This window comes from Apteryx rowi, unplaced genomic scaffold, assembly GCF_003343035.1.
Source record: "Apteryx rowi isolate R43461 unplaced genomic scaffold, aptRow1 scaffold_137, whole genome shotgun sequence".
In the NCBI taxonomy this organism is placed as follows: Eukaryota; Metazoa; Chordata; class Aves; order Apterygiformes; family Apterygidae; genus Apteryx; species Apteryx rowi.
This window is the reverse complement of record NW_020447608.1, coordinates 1,287,092-1,304,663: the sequence shown is the minus strand read 5'-3', so window position 1 is coordinate 1,304,663 and position 17,572 is coordinate 1,287,092. Positions and strand designations below refer to the sequence as shown.

The 17,572-nt window shown below is 41.8% G+C and overlaps 1 protein-coding gene across 1 annotated transcript; it reads left to right on the top strand.

Moving 5' to 3' along the window:
- The first annotated feature begins 13 nt into the window (after positions 1 to 13).
- Positions 14 to 15,834, top strand: ALKBH1 (alkB homolog 1, histone H2A dioxygenase). Its single transcript, XM_026057213.1, has 6 exons — positions 14 to 151; positions 3,404 to 3,512; positions 8,035 to 8,197; positions 12,336 to 12,426; positions 13,604 to 13,797; positions 14,312 to 15,834. The coding sequence occupies exons 1-6, from the start codon at positions 14 to 16 to the stop codon at positions 14,733 to 14,735; spliced, it is 1,119 nt and encodes a 372-aa protein (XP_025912998.1). The 3' UTR covers positions 14,736 to 15,834.
- Positions 15,835 to 17,572: the final 1,738 nt, after the last annotated feature.

Here is a 17,572-nt window from a genome sequence, read left to right as displayed (position 1 = left end):
CCGCATGGCCAAAATGGCGGCGGGGGCGGCCGCCGCGGCCTTCACGCGGGAGGGCGGCGAGGACGCCTTCCGCCGGCTCTTTCGGTTCTACCGGCAGCGGGACGTGTCGGACTTGCGGGGTGTGGTGGACTTCTCCGCGCCGGGGGGGCAGGTAACGCTGTGCTGCCCCTCCCCGGCTCCCCGCGGGGTTGGGGACCGGCGCGGGGCAGCTGTGGCTTTCTCAGGAGCGTGGTGTGGAGGTGGCGCGGGGGCTCCCGGCGGGGCTGGCGGGGGTCGCGGTCGTGCCGCCCCCTCTGAGCGCTCTCACCTTGTGTCGGCACGGTGCTTATTAACGCTGCCCTCGCTTATTCTCTTCAGCTCTTCGTCATATTTGACATCCAATCTCGAATTCCACTCAGTTACTTGCTATAAGGTACTGGTCTCTAGCGCTGATCCTCTTACGGGTCATTATAATATAAAAACACAAGTTGCATGAACAGACGTGAGCAGTTCATGAAAAGAATGAGACGCTGAAGGTCCAGTGTGCTTCTGCCCGCACAAACTAAAAACAAATGCACCCCAAAGTGCCACTGTTACCCCAGAAGCCCTCAGGACCAGTGTACCATAATACGCCTAGCTAAACACCGACTGTTCGGGAACTGATTGATTCGTGGCTGAATGAAATAACCAGTTGAGAGAGGTAACATCTCGGCCATCCAGCTTGGACATGCTCCCTCATGCCTCTTGGACATTTTAGTCTCTGGTGCCTTTTGCCTTTAATGCAGTTGGTTCTGTATATATCTTACATCTTCACAAGAAATGCCAAGGACAATGCCAAAGCAGCTCTCAGGTTAAATTTGACTATACAAGTGCTTGATACCTGTGAGTGGAAAATCCTTTCTAGAGGAAGGATGACTGTGAGGGATGAAGTTGTGTTTAGATCTATTTCTGATGTTGCCACTATTAAAAAAAAAAACAAAACAAAAAACCACTATTCTCAGATTTACCATTTTTGCTTGTGTTGATTCACAGCTATAAAATTTAATTAACTTTCTTCACTGCAATAAGGGATCTCCAAGGCTTCCGAACCATGCATTGCTTAAAGGAAGCAAAGGAACACATGTACTGAAAATAACAATTTCAGTCCTGGAGCTGTCACCCTCGCTATTTCCTGGGCCCTACCAATACTTTTTGATTTGGTCCTGGAACACCTTGGTGTGCCAGATAGAGTTACGATAGACTTCTGCCAGTTTTAAAATGTGTGGCTAGAGTTCTTGCTGTCTTCCCTTCAGTAAAGTTTCTTTTCCTTTCTCTTCCTTCCATTTAATAAACATTTGGCTTAGCCATGAGGATAAAACTCCAACCACTGCAGTGGATTAGGGCCATGTAATGAGGAGCACATCTGAAAGTAGTATCCTTCACTGTTAGCAGTTTGCCAAGTCCTGAGTGACTGAGAGGTGATCCTTTAAACTCATCTTCTATTTTGTCACCTCACAAAAAGATAATATCTTCTGAAGTTTTGTCAAGCAGGGATTTTCTCTGTATGAGTGTATACAAATAAAGAGAGTAGAGAATATAGTTAAATGAAATCTTAGCTAATTTTTCATATTTCAAATGCTTAACTTTTTTTTTACCGTTCTATTAAACATACTTATTTTTCTATCTTTTCATAGTAGAATTAATATTGTTACCTGGACAGAAAACCTGACCCATATGAAATTGTTCAATGCTTTAGCATTAAACAAGGGAGTTGTTAACATTTCAGCTTTTCCTGAGCTTGCAGCAATCCTTTATCAAATAACATGAATTCCAATACTACAGCCCTTCTGGGAAATTCTAAGTACTTGAAAGCATCACAAGCATCTGTCCCCTCTCCCTGTCTTTCTTTTGTGCATGTTACCTTCTAAGATAAGTTGATAGCTTRCGAGTGAAAGCATCTTTTATTCCCCTTTCCCTAGGGTTGAAACATGGGGCTTTTCCCTTTAAGTAGAGCTGCAGGCCAGCCAGATTGGCTCAGATACTATTCTTCCTTTGAGCTCTTCAGTGAAGTGAGACACACCCCAGCTGCCTTGCTATGAGGCTTATTTAACTGATGCAGCACGTGCAGCTCTTCAGCATAGAAACAGCTCTAGGTCTCCTGAAGCCCTGGCAGCAGGCAGTATGTAAGCAGTTTGAGAAGACAGAGGGGTGGCAAAGTCTCAGTCAAAGGAAGACTCCTCCTGGGGATGTTCTGCAGACAGGACTCTGACCTAATGGCTATTCAAGGCTGGTAGTCACAGCAAAGAGAATTGAAAAACTGGTAGAACTAGGCACATGCCAGAAACTGCTGCCCAGCACTGGTTTAGAGTCTTCTCACAAATTTCATGTATGTAATTTTAACCAGTTGCTCAGAAGATTTTAACTAGAGCTATACCAGGCTGCAGAGAGACTAACGTTTACATTTTGTTCACCACTGCAGAGTCTGAGTGCTTGCATTTAGGCCTTAATTTCATAGACATTTTAAATTGTCACAAACCAAGTCTTGCCTGCCTCTGCCTGCTTATTCCCACTATCCCTCTGCTGCTTTTCCCTTGTGCCAGCCTGTATGTTTGCACAGCTACATGGGGAGATGAACTGGGGAACTAAGCCAGATCAAAACCAACCTGCTTCTCCCCTGCTCTCCCTAAGAAAGTTCCCAATTGTAAGGGAAGAAGGTGGCAGAAACATAATGGACAAGTTTGCTTCTTTCAGCAATAGTGTTGGCTTATTCCATCTTAAATTACGTGCTGTTGTGACCCGAGAGAGTATGTTGAGAAACAACCCAAATGTCTCCTGCTAACCCTAGAGCTGCTGACTCTGGTGTTGGGAACAGAAATGGCAGTGTGGTAGAACCTCAGAATTTGTAGGCTTTCTACATTACTTCTCATCAGACAACTTTGGTGAGCCACTTCATCACTGTATCTCAGTTTCTCCTGTAAATTACAGAAGAGAATAGTCATCTAACCTATGGGATCATGAGGAATAGCTAGTATTTGGAACACGCTTCAAAGGTATGAAGTGTTATGAGTGCTAAATATTATAGTCCCTGTAATGGAGATCAATAATACCAGAATGTTTTGTAACAATGAAGCTGTACTGTGGAAATGGACAAATAGTGCAGAATCTTTTCTCATTGCTATAAATTGTTCTTTATAAATGAAAGACATCTCTCATGATCCCTAAGTATTGTAAAAATGGTAGCCATCTTCTGATTCTTTTGTTGCATGCATACCAGCTCTGTTAGCAGCATGCTTTGTTCTGCTCATGGTTATTTAGATGGTAGTTCTGTGGTACTATTGACATTTTCACAAAACTCCCTGGTAGCATTCTTTCTTGTAGGTGCTATCTTCGAATGAGTGTTGTATTTCTTCCCTATTCTTTTACCAGATCTGTTTCCTTCTGCCAGGTGTTCAGATCACAGCTCAGTATTTCTTCAGTCAGTGATCAAGATGCCTACAGAGCAGGATTACAGCCAGTTAGCCAGTGGAAAGCTTATGGCCTGAATGGCTATCCAGGTAAGTACCTCTGATTTCAAGGAAAACACAGCCTTGTTGCTTCTGATTCAGGGGTCTTCCCCTCTTGTCCTCCTTAGCTTACCTGAAAAATCTATTTTGGTTTGCCTAAACATAATATAATGTTAGTGTAAGTGGAGGAGGACAAATGAGTCAACTTAAGGGTGAGATGCAGCAGGTAAGGTCAGAACAGAAGGACCAGTTGTTTCATGGTCTCTATCAACCAGACCTTCCCTTGTGAGAATGGATCCCTGTTGCCGTAGGCTTTGATTGAGATTTTGTATTTCTGTAGCATCCCTTTTTCTTCAAAATATGTTATGAACATTAAATAGATGACTGAAATGTAGTCATTTCAGGGCTGCAATGTGGCATTTACTCACTAGTGTAGAACAGTTAGTACAAAAAGTGAATAGGAACCCCTCGTCCTATTCAAGGTACAGAGTAATTTCATAAGGCAGGTTATTTCAAAAACTGAAATGCATATTAGGTTTTCAGTTTGCCTGACAGAATCATAGAAGGATTTTAGGTTGGAAGGGACCTCCAGAGGTCTCTAGTCTAACTCCCTGGTTAAAGCAGGGCCAACTTGAAAGTTAAATCAGGTTGCTCAGAGCTCTTTTTAAGTTGAGTTTTGGAAATCTCCAAGGATAGAGATTACCAACATCTCTTGGCACCTGTTCTAATGCTTGGCTACTCTCATTGTGATTTTTTTTTTTTCCTTTATATCTAATCAGAATTTCCCTTGTTGCAACTTGTGACTATTACTTGTCATCCTCTTGCTGTGCACCTCTAAGAATCTGGCTCCATCTTCTCTTTAATGCCCCTTTAAGTTGCTCTTCCTAATACAGCCCAACGTGCAGTCAGCCTTCATTGCCACAAGGGTGCACTACTGACTCATGCTCAACTTGTCCTCCAGGACCCCCTGATTCTTTGCTTTACAGCTGGTCCCTGGTCAGTCAGTCCTCAGCCCATACTGTTGCATGGGGTTGTTCTTCCCAGGTGCAGGATTGTCGCTGTTGAACTTCATGAGGTTCTTTTTGGCCCATTCTTTCAGCTTGTCAARGTGTCTTTCAGTGGCAGCTCTACCCTCCAGCATATACGCTGCTCCCCCTAGTTTGGTGTTATCTGTAAATGTGATGAGGGTGAATGTCCCATTGTCCAAGCTGTTGATGAAGATGTTAAAACAGTTATCAGTATTGGCCCCAATATCAACCTGAGAGATGTCACTCAAAACCAGCCACTGGTTAGACTTCGAACCATCAGTGGCTACCCTTTGAGCTTGGAGCCAGCTTTGAGCTGGAGCCAGCCAGTTTTTGCTCACCCTTTTATTCTACCCATACAATCCATAAGTTCCCAGTCTGGCTCCAGTGATGCTACAGGAGACCAAGCTGAAGCCTTTGCTAAAGTCAAGATAAATAGAATCCCCTGCTCTCCCCTTGTCTGCAGAACCAGACATCTCACCATAGCAGGCAGTAAGCTAGACACAGTTTGCCTTCAGTAAATCCATGCTGACTGTTCCCAGTCGCTTTGTGCCTGGAAAGGTCTTCCATGAAGATTTGCTCCATAATCTTACTAGGGATTTTGGTAAGATTGACAAGCTTGTAGTTCCCCAGATCCTCCTTATTTCAGCAATAAAAAGGGATTTTTGATTGTTTGATTTTACTTTTCCTCATGTTTCTTTTGATTCATCATGACTGCAATGCCTGTGTGTGTTACTGTGAAGCCAGCCTGCCATTTCCAGATTTGAGGCAGCCACACTAACCACTTGACTTGGACAACTTACAGGGAATTGAATAACTTCAGGAGAAAGGCCTTTGCCTCTTCTAGCCTCTTAATTTTTGTTTCACTTGCTTATCACAAATAGTCCTTGTTTGCTCTTACTTGTCATTTTATGTCTGTCTATATGCCTTTCCCAGCAATTAGATGTGGGAGATCACAGATGTTCCACTGACCTGCATCTTTTTGTCTGCTTTGACAAAGAAAACCTTTCACTAAAATGAAATGCAAATACATTAACAAATCCTCAGTCCTGTTTACAACTGAGTCCTGTGAGGGACAAGAATAACAATTTATCCTTTTCCAGCAGCCTTTTTCTGGGCACTTTAAGATGTTCAAGTAAAAGCCCTCTAAAGTAAGTTAGAATTGTCTTTAGTTTGTTTATGGGCGAATGGAAGTGAGATCACCTTTTGCTGGCCCTGCAGTGAGCACAGTGAAACATAAGATTAAGGAAACCGGGTGAGTTTCTGTTGCAGTGTCCTGTGTTCTGACAGAAGTGGGTGATGCTGACTTTGGGGCTTTGTGATTTCCACAAATAGGTTTTATGAGTGGGTTGTTCTTGTTGCTAGACATCTGCACGTCTTATCTTTTTTTTGACTGAGGCAGGAGATCATTTTCACAAGGGGTAAATTAATACTTAGTGTGCTGTAAGATTTTGCTGCAATATGACAATTGCATCTGCTTCTTCAAGGCTGATCCACAAAGAATTCCTCTTTTGCTCATTCCACTCAGACCAACTCTTTTAAGGCTAAGAAGTTCAATTGCCTTCAAAGCTTGCCTGTGGTGTTCTTTAGTCAGCTTAGAAAAATTGCTACAGAAATGTATTTCTTACTCTTCTCCCTCCCGTGTGTAACTAAGTCCCTGCCTTCTAGCACTATTAGCACTCTCAGGAACTATTACAGTCTTGACTGCTAGTCAACTCGCTAGCTAGTGTAGCTCGCTAGTATAGCTCACTAGTGTAGTGTAGGCTTTTTTGCCTTTCTTGACATCAGAAGCATAGAGGGGACCTGCTTCTTAGTTGCTCACCCTTTTGTAAATCTATACTATATCTGTTTTCCTAGGAGTAAGCATTGAAAAATGAGTGAAGTGAGCATATTCTAAGCTTCTGATATGAGAGTCATAAGACTTGGATTCCTGTTCTCATTTCTGGGTGTAACTAGCCCTCTGGGCTTCAGTTTCTCCTTTAGTATCTGGAGATAATACATGTGTAGCACAGCATAATTCACGTATGTAGTAGAGTGCTTTGAGAACCCCACATGAAAAATTGTAGACAAGAAGGGCAATATTATTATTCTGTTCTATACAGAAGCCAAAAAAAAGTAAATGTAATGCTTTTGGCAAAGAAACTTCTTGTAACTAGACTTGTCAGAAGGCTGCCCATAGTCTGAAAGTGCAGGGGATTGAGTGAAATGAATGACAGTATATTAATACATTGAAGGTTCTTTTTCTAACCAGTTAATTTAATCTTGTGAGGTCTGTGAGATGTGCTGGCAGGAAGCTTTTCCTGTGCTTTTATTACCGCTTTCATAAGGCCACAAGGTAAGTTTGCATCCTACTGAGACTCCTAGCTTTGCTTCTTGCTTTTTCATCTATTTTTATCTCTGTTTAACTTGGTATGCATGAAAAGTTCAAAAAGACAAAGTAAAGCAAAACCTTGAAACCCCCTTTTTCTTTGTTCCTCCTATACCCGTATCTCTTTTTGTATGTGAATTTTGTGTTGATGAGTCTACTGAATTGACAGTCCTTGAGAGAATGTCTTGATTCTCAGAGTAGGTAGAGCACAATCATTCATCAATACTGTCATCTGTAGCCTGGAAGGAAGCACCTCTGGGGTGCTGGAGAGAAAACTTCAGCAAAGAATCCCGTTAGTGCTTCTGGTTTTGACAGTTCTTATGTCAAGGACTCTTGTCCATTAAGGTATGAACCAAGTTAATCCAGTTCGTCTCTGCTCACTCTCTTATTTGGGCTGCTGCTTGTACCTGAGATGCCTGGCTAAGTGAGTGTGCAGACTAGCCACATGTTTGCTTTAGTTTGTTAAGTAACACTGACTATGAAGTATATCAACAAAGACTACAACAACAGGCAGTTTGGAATATAGTTTGACTTTCATCCCCTTTCATGTCTATTACCATACAAAAGTTTAAAGATGGATACAACCAGACTTATTTGGCATAAAGCAAACAAGAGAACAGTTAATATTAATGGAGACTTGTTGAGCCTGTGAACTGCTCTATGCAGTTCATGACCCTGAAGTAGCAATAAGAAGACTGAATGAGTTCAGAGGCAGCAGGAATGTTAGTTTGAAGTCTAGAGAAACTGGGCCAGAATTAGTTTAACTTTGCTAGGTTCAATGAATTATGCTGGAGCGTTTCAAAATCAAACTTTGTTACTCCAAAGCAGCTGGCTTTCCAAGTTCTTACCCCTTAATCTACCTGTAATCAATATGCCTTTCAGAAACGTTCTTTATTGTAACCTATTTAGACCAGCCTTGGCTGCCCTCCCTGCATTCTATCTTATATCCCCATTTGTTTGGACTGATAAAACAGTAGGTTTTAACCTATCTGTTCTGACCTGTTAATAGATTTGATCAGCTCACATGCAGAGTCAGTGGTTGTATGTCTAAGATGTTTTTTTCAGTACCTTCCCACCCCTATCCTTTGCTCTGTTTTTTAGAAAAACAGGGATATACGTAATCATGCTTTCTCCTCTTTCTTTTTTTTTCCCCCCCTCCACTGTTTTTCTCTGCGGTCAGGGTTTATTTTCATACCAAACCCTTTCCTTCCGGGCTGCCAGCGTCACTGGGTGAAACAGTGTCTCAAGCTGTACCCTCAGAAACCCAATGTCTGCAACCTGGACCTGCACATGGCTCCTGAGGAGACCACTGATCTGTGGGGGCAGAGCAAGGAGCAGCTGAGGTGAGTCCTGCCTCTCAGAATAACCTCTGATAGTCAAAATTAACAGAAGCAGACATGCTCAGCTCTGAGAAGACCAAAGAAAAATCATCAGGAGAGGGAAGCTGAAAAAGATCGCGTACATGCTTGCTGTGTGCAGATGGTGTCTAACATGCCAAGTTAAAGGTAGATTTTCGCATAGCTCAATGTACATCCTTGTTAAGTCTCTTGTTCTCAGTCATAATGGGATTTTCTAGTAGCATGTTACTCCAAATCCATCAGTCAGATTTGTAGGGTAAAGTAGGCTCACAGGCTGATACCATGGTGGTCAGAAGCTCTCTAAGCTCAGCTACAAGCGGAATCATGAGGTCCCTCTAGACCTCAGTTTTTCTGAGGCAGAAAGGATCCTTTCCTAACACCCTGAATGTGTTAGCTTTTTCCAGTCAGCTGTTGGACCTGATGTCCTGTATTTGAAATGCTGTATATGTTCTTCCTAGCACTCCTCAGGCTAGTTAGTTTTTGTGTCTTATTTTCCAAAGTATTTCCTTGGAAGATTTTCTTTCATGGGTGGTCTTGTAGTACTCATTTTTATTCCTTTTTTCTCCCTTCACACTGACATGCCAGTACAGAATGCTTCTCTCCAGTACAGGAAAAGGGGTGCGGGAGGAAAGGCACTTCAGATAGACATCTTGTTTTTATCTACAGTATTAATGTGTCCTTTACAAACTGCACAAGTGGACGCTCTATGCCTCCCCTCTACACTTTCAGATAGAGGAGGAAACTGCTTTCTGCTCTGATCCGTTGTAGAGATTTATTGCATGAGCACATGATCAGAAGTGATGCATTATTACAGGTTAGTAACGTTCTGCTTGCCAGCTGGATTATAGTAACTGAATGTGCAAGTGGCTCTTGATGGTTCTTGGCTACCAAGTAAGGTGTATGTGCCTTACATCATCTTCATGATTACTGTAGCTCTGGTAAGAAGACAGAAGCTGAGTAAGCTATGATAACTTAGTACTTGTGATCACTATTTCTGTTTCCACAGAGCTAGTATCTGAATTTGACCTGTCCTTGTAACTGAGCATCATTGCCCATCCAGTCTGAAGGTGGTGATTACATGTACCATTTTAATGGCCATCCTGTTTACTGTGAAAGGAGAACCTGACCCACAGTTTCAAAGTTCTGTGGGGGACATGGCTGCCTTTTCTGTACCTAGGTGATCTGAAGGTACATGGAGAATTAAATGGAGAATTTGTCCAAGTTTTAAAGCCCTTTTATTCACAATTGGAGTCACCTATAAAAACAAATACAAGATACATGCTGTTTATTATTACCTTGTTGATTTCACTGCTCATTTTTTATAATGGCTCTTTCATTGGATGGAATGACCAGAGTTCCCCTACAACTTTCATCCTTCAGTCTATTAGTAGAAATCACATGCAGAGATTTTACTTAAAAAATACTCTTCACATCTGCAAGATATGGCATGGCAAAAGCAAGACTTTGACTTCTAAATATTTGCCCCTAAAAAAGAAGTGAGGCCCCTACTTGAGTTTTCCAGGCTTAGTCAGAATTAGTTACAGAAATTCAGAAGCCTCTCTTGTTTTTTAAATTTTGACTTTTACATTTGTGTTACCTCAAGCACAAAAGATTGTTCTTTGAAAGCTGGTCAGCATTGTGCCCTAGAGCTGAAAAAAAGTGGGGTACTGTTCCAGCTTGACAGGCCTTTCCCAGCAGCACTCCTGCATGTGCAGAGAATGATCACAACAGAGGTTAATTTGCAGCCAGCTCCAGTTCAGTTGAAAACAGTGTTTCAGAGAGTGATGACTGGCAGAAACATTGGCAATTTTATTAAGCGCTTGCCTGAGACTTCAAATAAGCAAACTGCTCTATGGGTGCTTTCCTTAGAGGAGAGGGGAGCAAACTAGCCAACTTGTATAATACTGGAGCCAGAGCTTTACAGAAAGGGGAGGAACAGAGTGCTTAACTAAGAAAAGGTCTAGAAGTAGACCTTCTAGGGTTGCACACAGCTTTAATATTTTCTAAAGCAATCAAGAAAATTCATAAATGTGCTTGGGTCATGGCATATCTCTTTGCAGGATGTAGGAATCACCAGGTAGGGAGAGTCCATGCAGCTCCCAGAGATGTATGCTGCGCTGTCTTCACAAAGTGGAGTTCAGGTGTCTTAAGCACTGGGGACAACTAAAAGAACCAAAGAGGGTAGAGCATCCCTGTAAGGGATATATATCTCTATGTATAAGGAAAGGAGGGGAAATGTTTTGTAGATGCAATCACTTACAGGGGAATAAAGAAAAAAGGAAGCTTCAGAGCAAAGCCTCCCCTGCTATTCAGTCTTGCTCTCTTTCTAACATAGTTATACCAGAATTCCTCAAGGCTTTCTTAGAGGAGCACCTGCTTTTATAGCTCTAGGAACTCATTGTCTCCAGATATGTAACACTTACTTTCCTCTCCTTAGCAATCGCACATGAAATCACATGCAAAATTCTAAGATCTGGGAATAAGGAAATACTGAGTATGTAAGAGTTCCTGCTGTTGTGCAAACACTGTAGCATTGTAGTGAAAGAAGATGAAGGGCACTTTCAAAATGCAGGTGTTACAAAATGTTTAATTATGAACATTAAGTTTAGCAGTTGAAAGATATAGAGGAAAGAGTCATGGGCTCTCACTTTTCTAAATGCTGTATTACCTGCATGTAGGCTTCATAAATTGTTCGGAGCAGCACGTATTTGACAGTTACTGTGTTGCTGCTTTATGGTAATTGCAGTTGCCATTACTGCATGACAAATAAGGAACTGGAAAGATGACTTTCAATATTCTGTGCTATGAAAAATCACTACAGGTAAAGAAGCTGGCCTTTAACTCCTGTTCCTGGTTCAGCTTAGGAGCTGTTAATACTGGAGACCAGTATAGGTGAAGGGCAGAAGCAAGCTGTGTATCAAGGCAGAAATGCACATTAAATGCAGATGCTTGGTTGAGACTTGACCATGGCAGCACAAACATTATGCCTCCTGTTTTGTAAAATAGAGTATGTCTTACTGAATTAATGAGCCTATAAATGAGAGCCAACCGTCTAGTGCTACTATTTATCATGATGTTCTGGATACGTTTCCCTTTTCTTTCCTTCTTCACAATAATGTGATTTGGCTTGAGAAAAGAAGCTGAAATTGCTGGAATAAGTGGAATAGAAGATACACGTGTACCTTTTCATATTCATCACTAACATCACTAGCATGCTTCTGTCTGATTTACTATAATAACGCTTTTTGATGCAACTCTACAAAGACTTTTCTGTTGGCCATAGTAAGAGCCCATCCCCCAGGTATCTTCCTGGATCCTCCACCTTCAAGCAAGGAAGGTAAGTTGGCATATGGTTTTAGACCGCTGGGCCCCTCTGCATTAGGGTTGTCACTCAAGAACAACAGTTATTGTGACATGCATTATGATGCTCTTTCCTAAAATATGTAGTGTGAGCTTTTTGTCCTGTATGGCGGTCTGAATAGGAGACACCAGCAATCTAGACTTCTTGACATTACGAGATGTGTATGTTTGTAGCTAAAGCAGTCTTGTTCCTTACTGAGCATTGAGTCAATCTGTCCTAAACACTTCCCATAAAGGTACCAAGAAGTAGAACTAATGACCCTTTGCTTAGGAGAGTATTATGTAGCTTTAATTACTTCACCATTAGGCAAAGTTTTTCTTTTCTTCTTGACATATTCCATTTAATGCCTCAAACATATTTTTTTCCTTCTTTGTATTTGCACCTTTTAGATCTTCACAGATTCCATTCCTTTGCTTTCAGGTGCACAAATACTACATGCTTAATTGTTAACCTACTTTCTAAATCTGCACCAGTTCACTGTGATGTCTCCCTCTGATAACCTCTGTTAGGTACCATGTTGAAAATACAAGTTTTCAAACTGACAGCAGTGTGCAGTAGGCCCTACAGCCTGCACAAATTGTATGAACTGAATTTTCAAAGTCTTTGGAGGAAAAACCAAAGACACTGAAAATAAAAGTTTAGCATGGACAGTCTTAATAGGCTGTTGTATGGATGAGTGACTCATATTACTGTATTCTGCAGTACCAGAAAACCCTTCAGAAATTAGCATGAATCTCATTTCTTTCAATTTTGTTTTTGCAGAAGGAAAGGTTCTGGTAAAAAGGAGCCCAGAAGCTTATTGGAGAAGCTGCGCTGGGTGACCCTTGGTTACCATTATAATTGGGATACCAAGGTACTGAAATTAAATTCTTCACTATTTCTGTTTTTCCTGTAAGTACTCAGAATGTCAGAGGAGGATGTCATGGAATAAAGTGATAGTAAAATGCTTATGATCCTAAAAGACAGTCTTCAGGAAAGGCTGGAGCAAGCCATGCTTGTAAGAATGTTTTAATCTGTATGAGTTTATTGTGGAGGATTTAACAGCAGAAGTCCATTGTTGTGTTCTTTCCTTTGAAAGGTAAATGGTAGTATAGTCTTTGTTCTAGACCCATGACTCCATTTCAGGGTGACTGAGCATTTTTACCTTACCAAAAGGGATGGTCTCAAAAGCATCGTTAACTACTTGGGGTGGGGATAACCTTGAGTATTTGAAGACAGATACTTCTGAGAAACACTGCTTCTTGTTGGAGGGGTGAGAGAGAGCAGGAAGAGACTGCTGCTGAGGTGACTTTGAACTTAGCACCTGAAGTGGTATAGCACAGTCTCACCAACTAACAGCTATTTTGGAGCTCCCAAACATTGTGGAGACCAAAATGGACTTTTTCATCTGACCGAGTCAGATGGAGGCTGAGAGAAGAGGGCAGAGTGAGTATGCAGTCTATCAGTATGTTGCAGATACTTAACCAAATTAGCTTTCAGCCTTATCTTAACAGGATCAGCCTCTTACTGGATGGCCATAATAAAAACTTGGTTGCTCCCTTTCACTCCTCTCAGTCAAAATCACTCAGTGGAGAGAGAAGTAGGTTTGCAATTAATTCCTGTTTACCTCATCCTTCAAAGAAGGGACAAAGATGCTTGTTTCAGAGCTTTGTTGATGAGATACAGAACTCTACGTTGGCAGCTTGAAGTAGTGACAAAGTAGGTCCTGTATGACAGGTTTGTGGTAGACTGTATCAGGATGCTGGTCCTAATCTTAGTGACTTCAGGTTTGCCATCCAGCTGTAATGATTAAGTCCATGAATAACATCTGTATTAACTAGTCATGATTAACTCTGGCAGTCTCAGGACAGGTCCAGAATTAAAGATATGGGGAAAACTTGCTGTGGTTCTGCCTGTGGTGTAATCATTCTCCAAGCAAATATGTCCTTCTCTGTGACCATCAGCCAAACTTTTGAGTTTTCATTCAATGTGTTTCCAATTGTATTTGCTGTTCTGATATTCCAGCTTTTTTTCCCCTCTCCTTACTCCAGAAGTACTCAGCAAATCACCACACTCCTTTCCCCTTAGACCTTGCATTCTTGTCAGAACAAGTGGCTAGAGCATGTGGGTTCCGGGGTTTTCAAGCCCAAGCTGGGATCTTGAACTACTATCACTTTGATTCTTCACTGGGAATTCATGTGGATGAGTCTGAATTAGACCATTCTCAACCCCTTTTATCATTCAGGTGAGTCAGGGAAAGCACTTGAGTGTTGTGATGGGTTTGGTGGCGTTTTTTTGCATGGTTACATATGGTTATAGGAAGTTGGTATGACTTAATTTGCAAATTAGATGTATAATCTTCACTCTCTGAAGACCTTGTATAGTAGGAAGCTGTAACTCAGGGGCATAGGTTTATTTGAAGACTGTTTGAATAGCAGTGGATGTAGCACTTCAATGGAAAAGCACTTTGCAGAGGTATAGTCCTGTTCTAAAAGAAGCAGAGTGGCAATTGGGTACTAACTGGCAAGGATGAAATACCTCAGCAAAGCTGCAAACCTGATAGGGAACCTGCTCATGCTAGGCCTGACTTAAACCAGGCCTGTTAGTCTGTTTTGCATGCTCTTTTGGTAAAGTTGTAACCAGGGGTCCATCTAGCTTTTTAAAATAAATTTAGCTGCTAATATTTTCCTATTGTACATATAATTGTTCACTACCTCAATTTATTTTCTCTTCTCTCTCTATCCTCTCACCATCTCTAGTTTTGGGCAATCATCCATATTTTTGCTCGGAGGCCTGAAGCGGGAGGAGGCCCCAACAGCAATGTTCATGCACAGTGGAGACATCATGGTGATGTCTGGCTTCAGCCGCCTGCTGTACCATGCTGTGCCCCGGGTCCTCCCCAACCCTGAAGGGACAGCTTTGCCTTCATGCCTGGACCAAGCACTTTCTTCAGACCTTCCTGTTGGTTCAGTCATTGAGCACAGCTCTGAGGAGGATTGGCAGGTCTGTGCCAAGTACTTGCAGTCTTCCCGCATTAATATGACTATCAGGCAGGTGCTGTCTGAGGGTCAGAAATTTCCAGAGGAATCGGGGACAAATGCAAAGGGCCAAGCACCCTCTGAAGACAGTCACCACCAGGAGAACAGCAGAGTCAAGAGACACAAACCAAATAAAGACAGCTGAGACCGGGAGATCATGCTGACACAGACTGGACTGGTAACTTCCAGAGTTGGGAACTCATGTAACCATACTAGAAGCCACTTATCTGTATGGTGATAAAGGAACTTTGCAGAGTGCGTTCCTTGTTGCTGTAAGAAAGAGGTGGGAAAAAAACAGAATTTAAAAGGAAAAGAGGGATGATTTCAGGACTGGGACTCAGGAGATGAACTCTGTTGCAGTTCTATCATAAACGTTTTCTAAATTCAATTCGCATTAAAATACCTGTATGGCAGAGAATTTTAAGTTTGGTTCAGTGATGCTCAGATAGTATTTTGAAATCATTGGACAGAAAGTGCTAGCAAAAGATGCAATTGCTATGTATTAAAGAAAACTATGGGGCTTGTAAAGCTCAGTTGAAGTGTATTGATCATTTACAAGTACGAATGAAAACAGGCTGCCATGGGCGTGAAACCTACTTCCAGCACTTCCAAGAGAATCACCTCTGCAGCAAAAAGTGGTTCAGTGATCCAAAACTAACAGCTCCATTGTGCAACGCCTGCTATAAGCTTGCCGTAGTCCTGCCTTTTCCCTCTGCCTGCTTGTACCCCTTCAGCTGCTACAGAAACTGATTTTATTAGTGGGACTGGACTTTCTTACATACCTCAGATTTTAGAGGGAAAGGATTAGGGGTAAGATTTACTTAGACTATCTAGTAACTCCCAGTTGGGTGTCCTCCCAACAGCTACTATGTGATTGAGCCCTACATCCCCATTCTTTTGCAGCTGCCCCCATGCAGTGCCTGCAGAATATGGTCCTGCAGTCCCAGGCTGGCATCTTTAAGGAGCAGAATGGCTTACAAGTAGAAACAAAGAAATTGTAAATTAAGTACCTAAAAAAGAAATTAATCAGTGATTATCTCTATCACCCAAAAGATAAATATATTGAAACAAAGAAAAACACTAGCTTTTGTGCCCATTCTGTTTAAGACTCAGGCCTTCCTATCTGTTTTTTAATGCAGTTTTAATTGTTGGAGTGGAATACTCTGTCCCTGGGGTATTTTGTCACACTTTCCCAATGAATAAACTTAACTCTGTTTTTAAATTAAAGATCTCTATCAGTTTTGGGCTTGTTTTCTTTTTTCTTTTCTTTTGTACCTGTTAGTTATTTTGCTGTATTGTTAATGCTGCCGCATCCCTTGTGCTGTTCCCTCTAGGCTTCTTCTGGATCTGCTGCCTCTGCCATCTGCTAGCTCTGGAGGAGGAGCCCTGCATATATCTGCAGGGCGACTTTGCTGATGTGCTGTTCAGGGTTTGTTGGGCAGTTTCAGAAAGGTATTGCCTGCAGTATTGAATTCCAATTTAATATGTATCTGGTGTCTGTTCGTCATGGGGGAAGTGTGTCTGGTATGTTTGTTTCATAGCAGGTGAATATTTGTGTATATGTGTGCAATTAATTCCATATACAATAGTGCAGTGAGCTCCAGTAAATTTAATGACTAATCAGATGTGGGTTTTCATACCTCATTTCCATATTCTATGCCAGAAATCTCTCCTTTCTATGTTATAGGCCTGGTGTATTTACAGCTGAGCCCTGGGAGAGTGAATACTGTTGTGGAGAGATACTACAATGTGACTGGATCAGAAGGGAATGTTGACTGTTTGAGTAAGTCTAGAAAAGAGCAAAGCTCCCTAAGCAACACCTGAAAGGAGAGGGAGAATATCTGTTTTCCTAACCATTAGAAGGTAGACTTTCTATTCTCAGCTCAGAGAGTGCAGCAGAAATCTGCCTACTCACTCACCACTGAAGACTAGAGAAGACAGACATTCATGGAGATAGTTGATCATGAGCCAAATGCATCTGGTTCCTTCACAGCCTGCTGAGGTTTAAGTCCATCTTCTTCCTTTCTTAATGTCTTCACTTGCCTAGAAATATATGACAAATGCCAAGCAATTATTTATTCCAGGATTCAGTTGTTCCTGTGATTCAAGGACAAGAAACCATACTGTTTGTACCTGTGCAGTTTGAAATTGCAGTAAATGCTGCAGACTACTGATAGCAGTGGGGCCTGTGAAGGATCCAGTGGCTATTGAAGTCGTGTGCTTAGATGGTGGCTGAGCTGAGAATTTGCTGAGTTACTGACCTGCAATCAGGTTTGTTACCTAATGACATTTTGTGACTGAGGTACACCACTGATCTAATTCAGTACCAGACACCCAGAAAATGAGAAGTCTGTGACCCAGAAATGGGCATACCAGAAATGACTCAGGAAAAAAAAAATCATACATGTATGAAGAGAAACAAGTATAAGAAGGAAGAATTTCCTGGACTGCCRGTCTAACTGGAATATTGGTTCTGTGACCATATTAAAGGTGAAGAGTGGAGTACGAATGAGCAAACTGCAGGACTTCTGCAGGCTCAAGGAACTGTGCTCCAAGAACTTGATTTTGAAGAGGCAACAACAGCCTGGGAAGGAAGCAGGGGTGATAGGGTAGATCAAGTGATATACAGAATTCTACTAATTTTTCTTTGGGAAAGAATGATTGGGAACCATTGACCTAATCTAAACAGTTTTCAGGTTATGGTACTTGCACCTAATCTGTTTAGGTGTGCAGTGACACAAGAAGATTTTTCATAGTCCTGATCAAGTTTTTGTATCTATATGTACCACAAATATTTATTTGTGTTCATATAGGTGCATGCTGAGATAATCTCTGTAGATTTTAATTCCTCTAAAGGAGAAGTGCTGCCCAGAGGCCACAAATATAAAATTGCATCAGTGCCATAGGAAGCAGTCTTCTAGGATGCCCCACCATGTGCAGCTGAGGGGAGGGGAAGAGAAGGTCATCCAGGCAAACTTTGCA

Excerpts from the sequence above, each read along its gene's own strand:
- ALKBH1 (XM_026057213.1), top strand. The coding sequence starts at position 14 with ATGGCGGCGGGGGCGGCCGCCGCGGCCTTCACGCGGGAGGGCGGCGAG. Across the intron at positions 3,513-8,034 it reads TGGCCTGAATGGCTATCCAG|GGTTTATTTTCATACCAAAC; the intron begins GTAAGTACCTCT and ends CTCTGCGGTCAG. Across the intron at positions 12,427-13,603 it reads ATTATAATTGGGATACCAAG|AAGTACTCAGCAAATCACCA; the intron begins GTACTGAAATTA and ends TCCTTACTCCAG.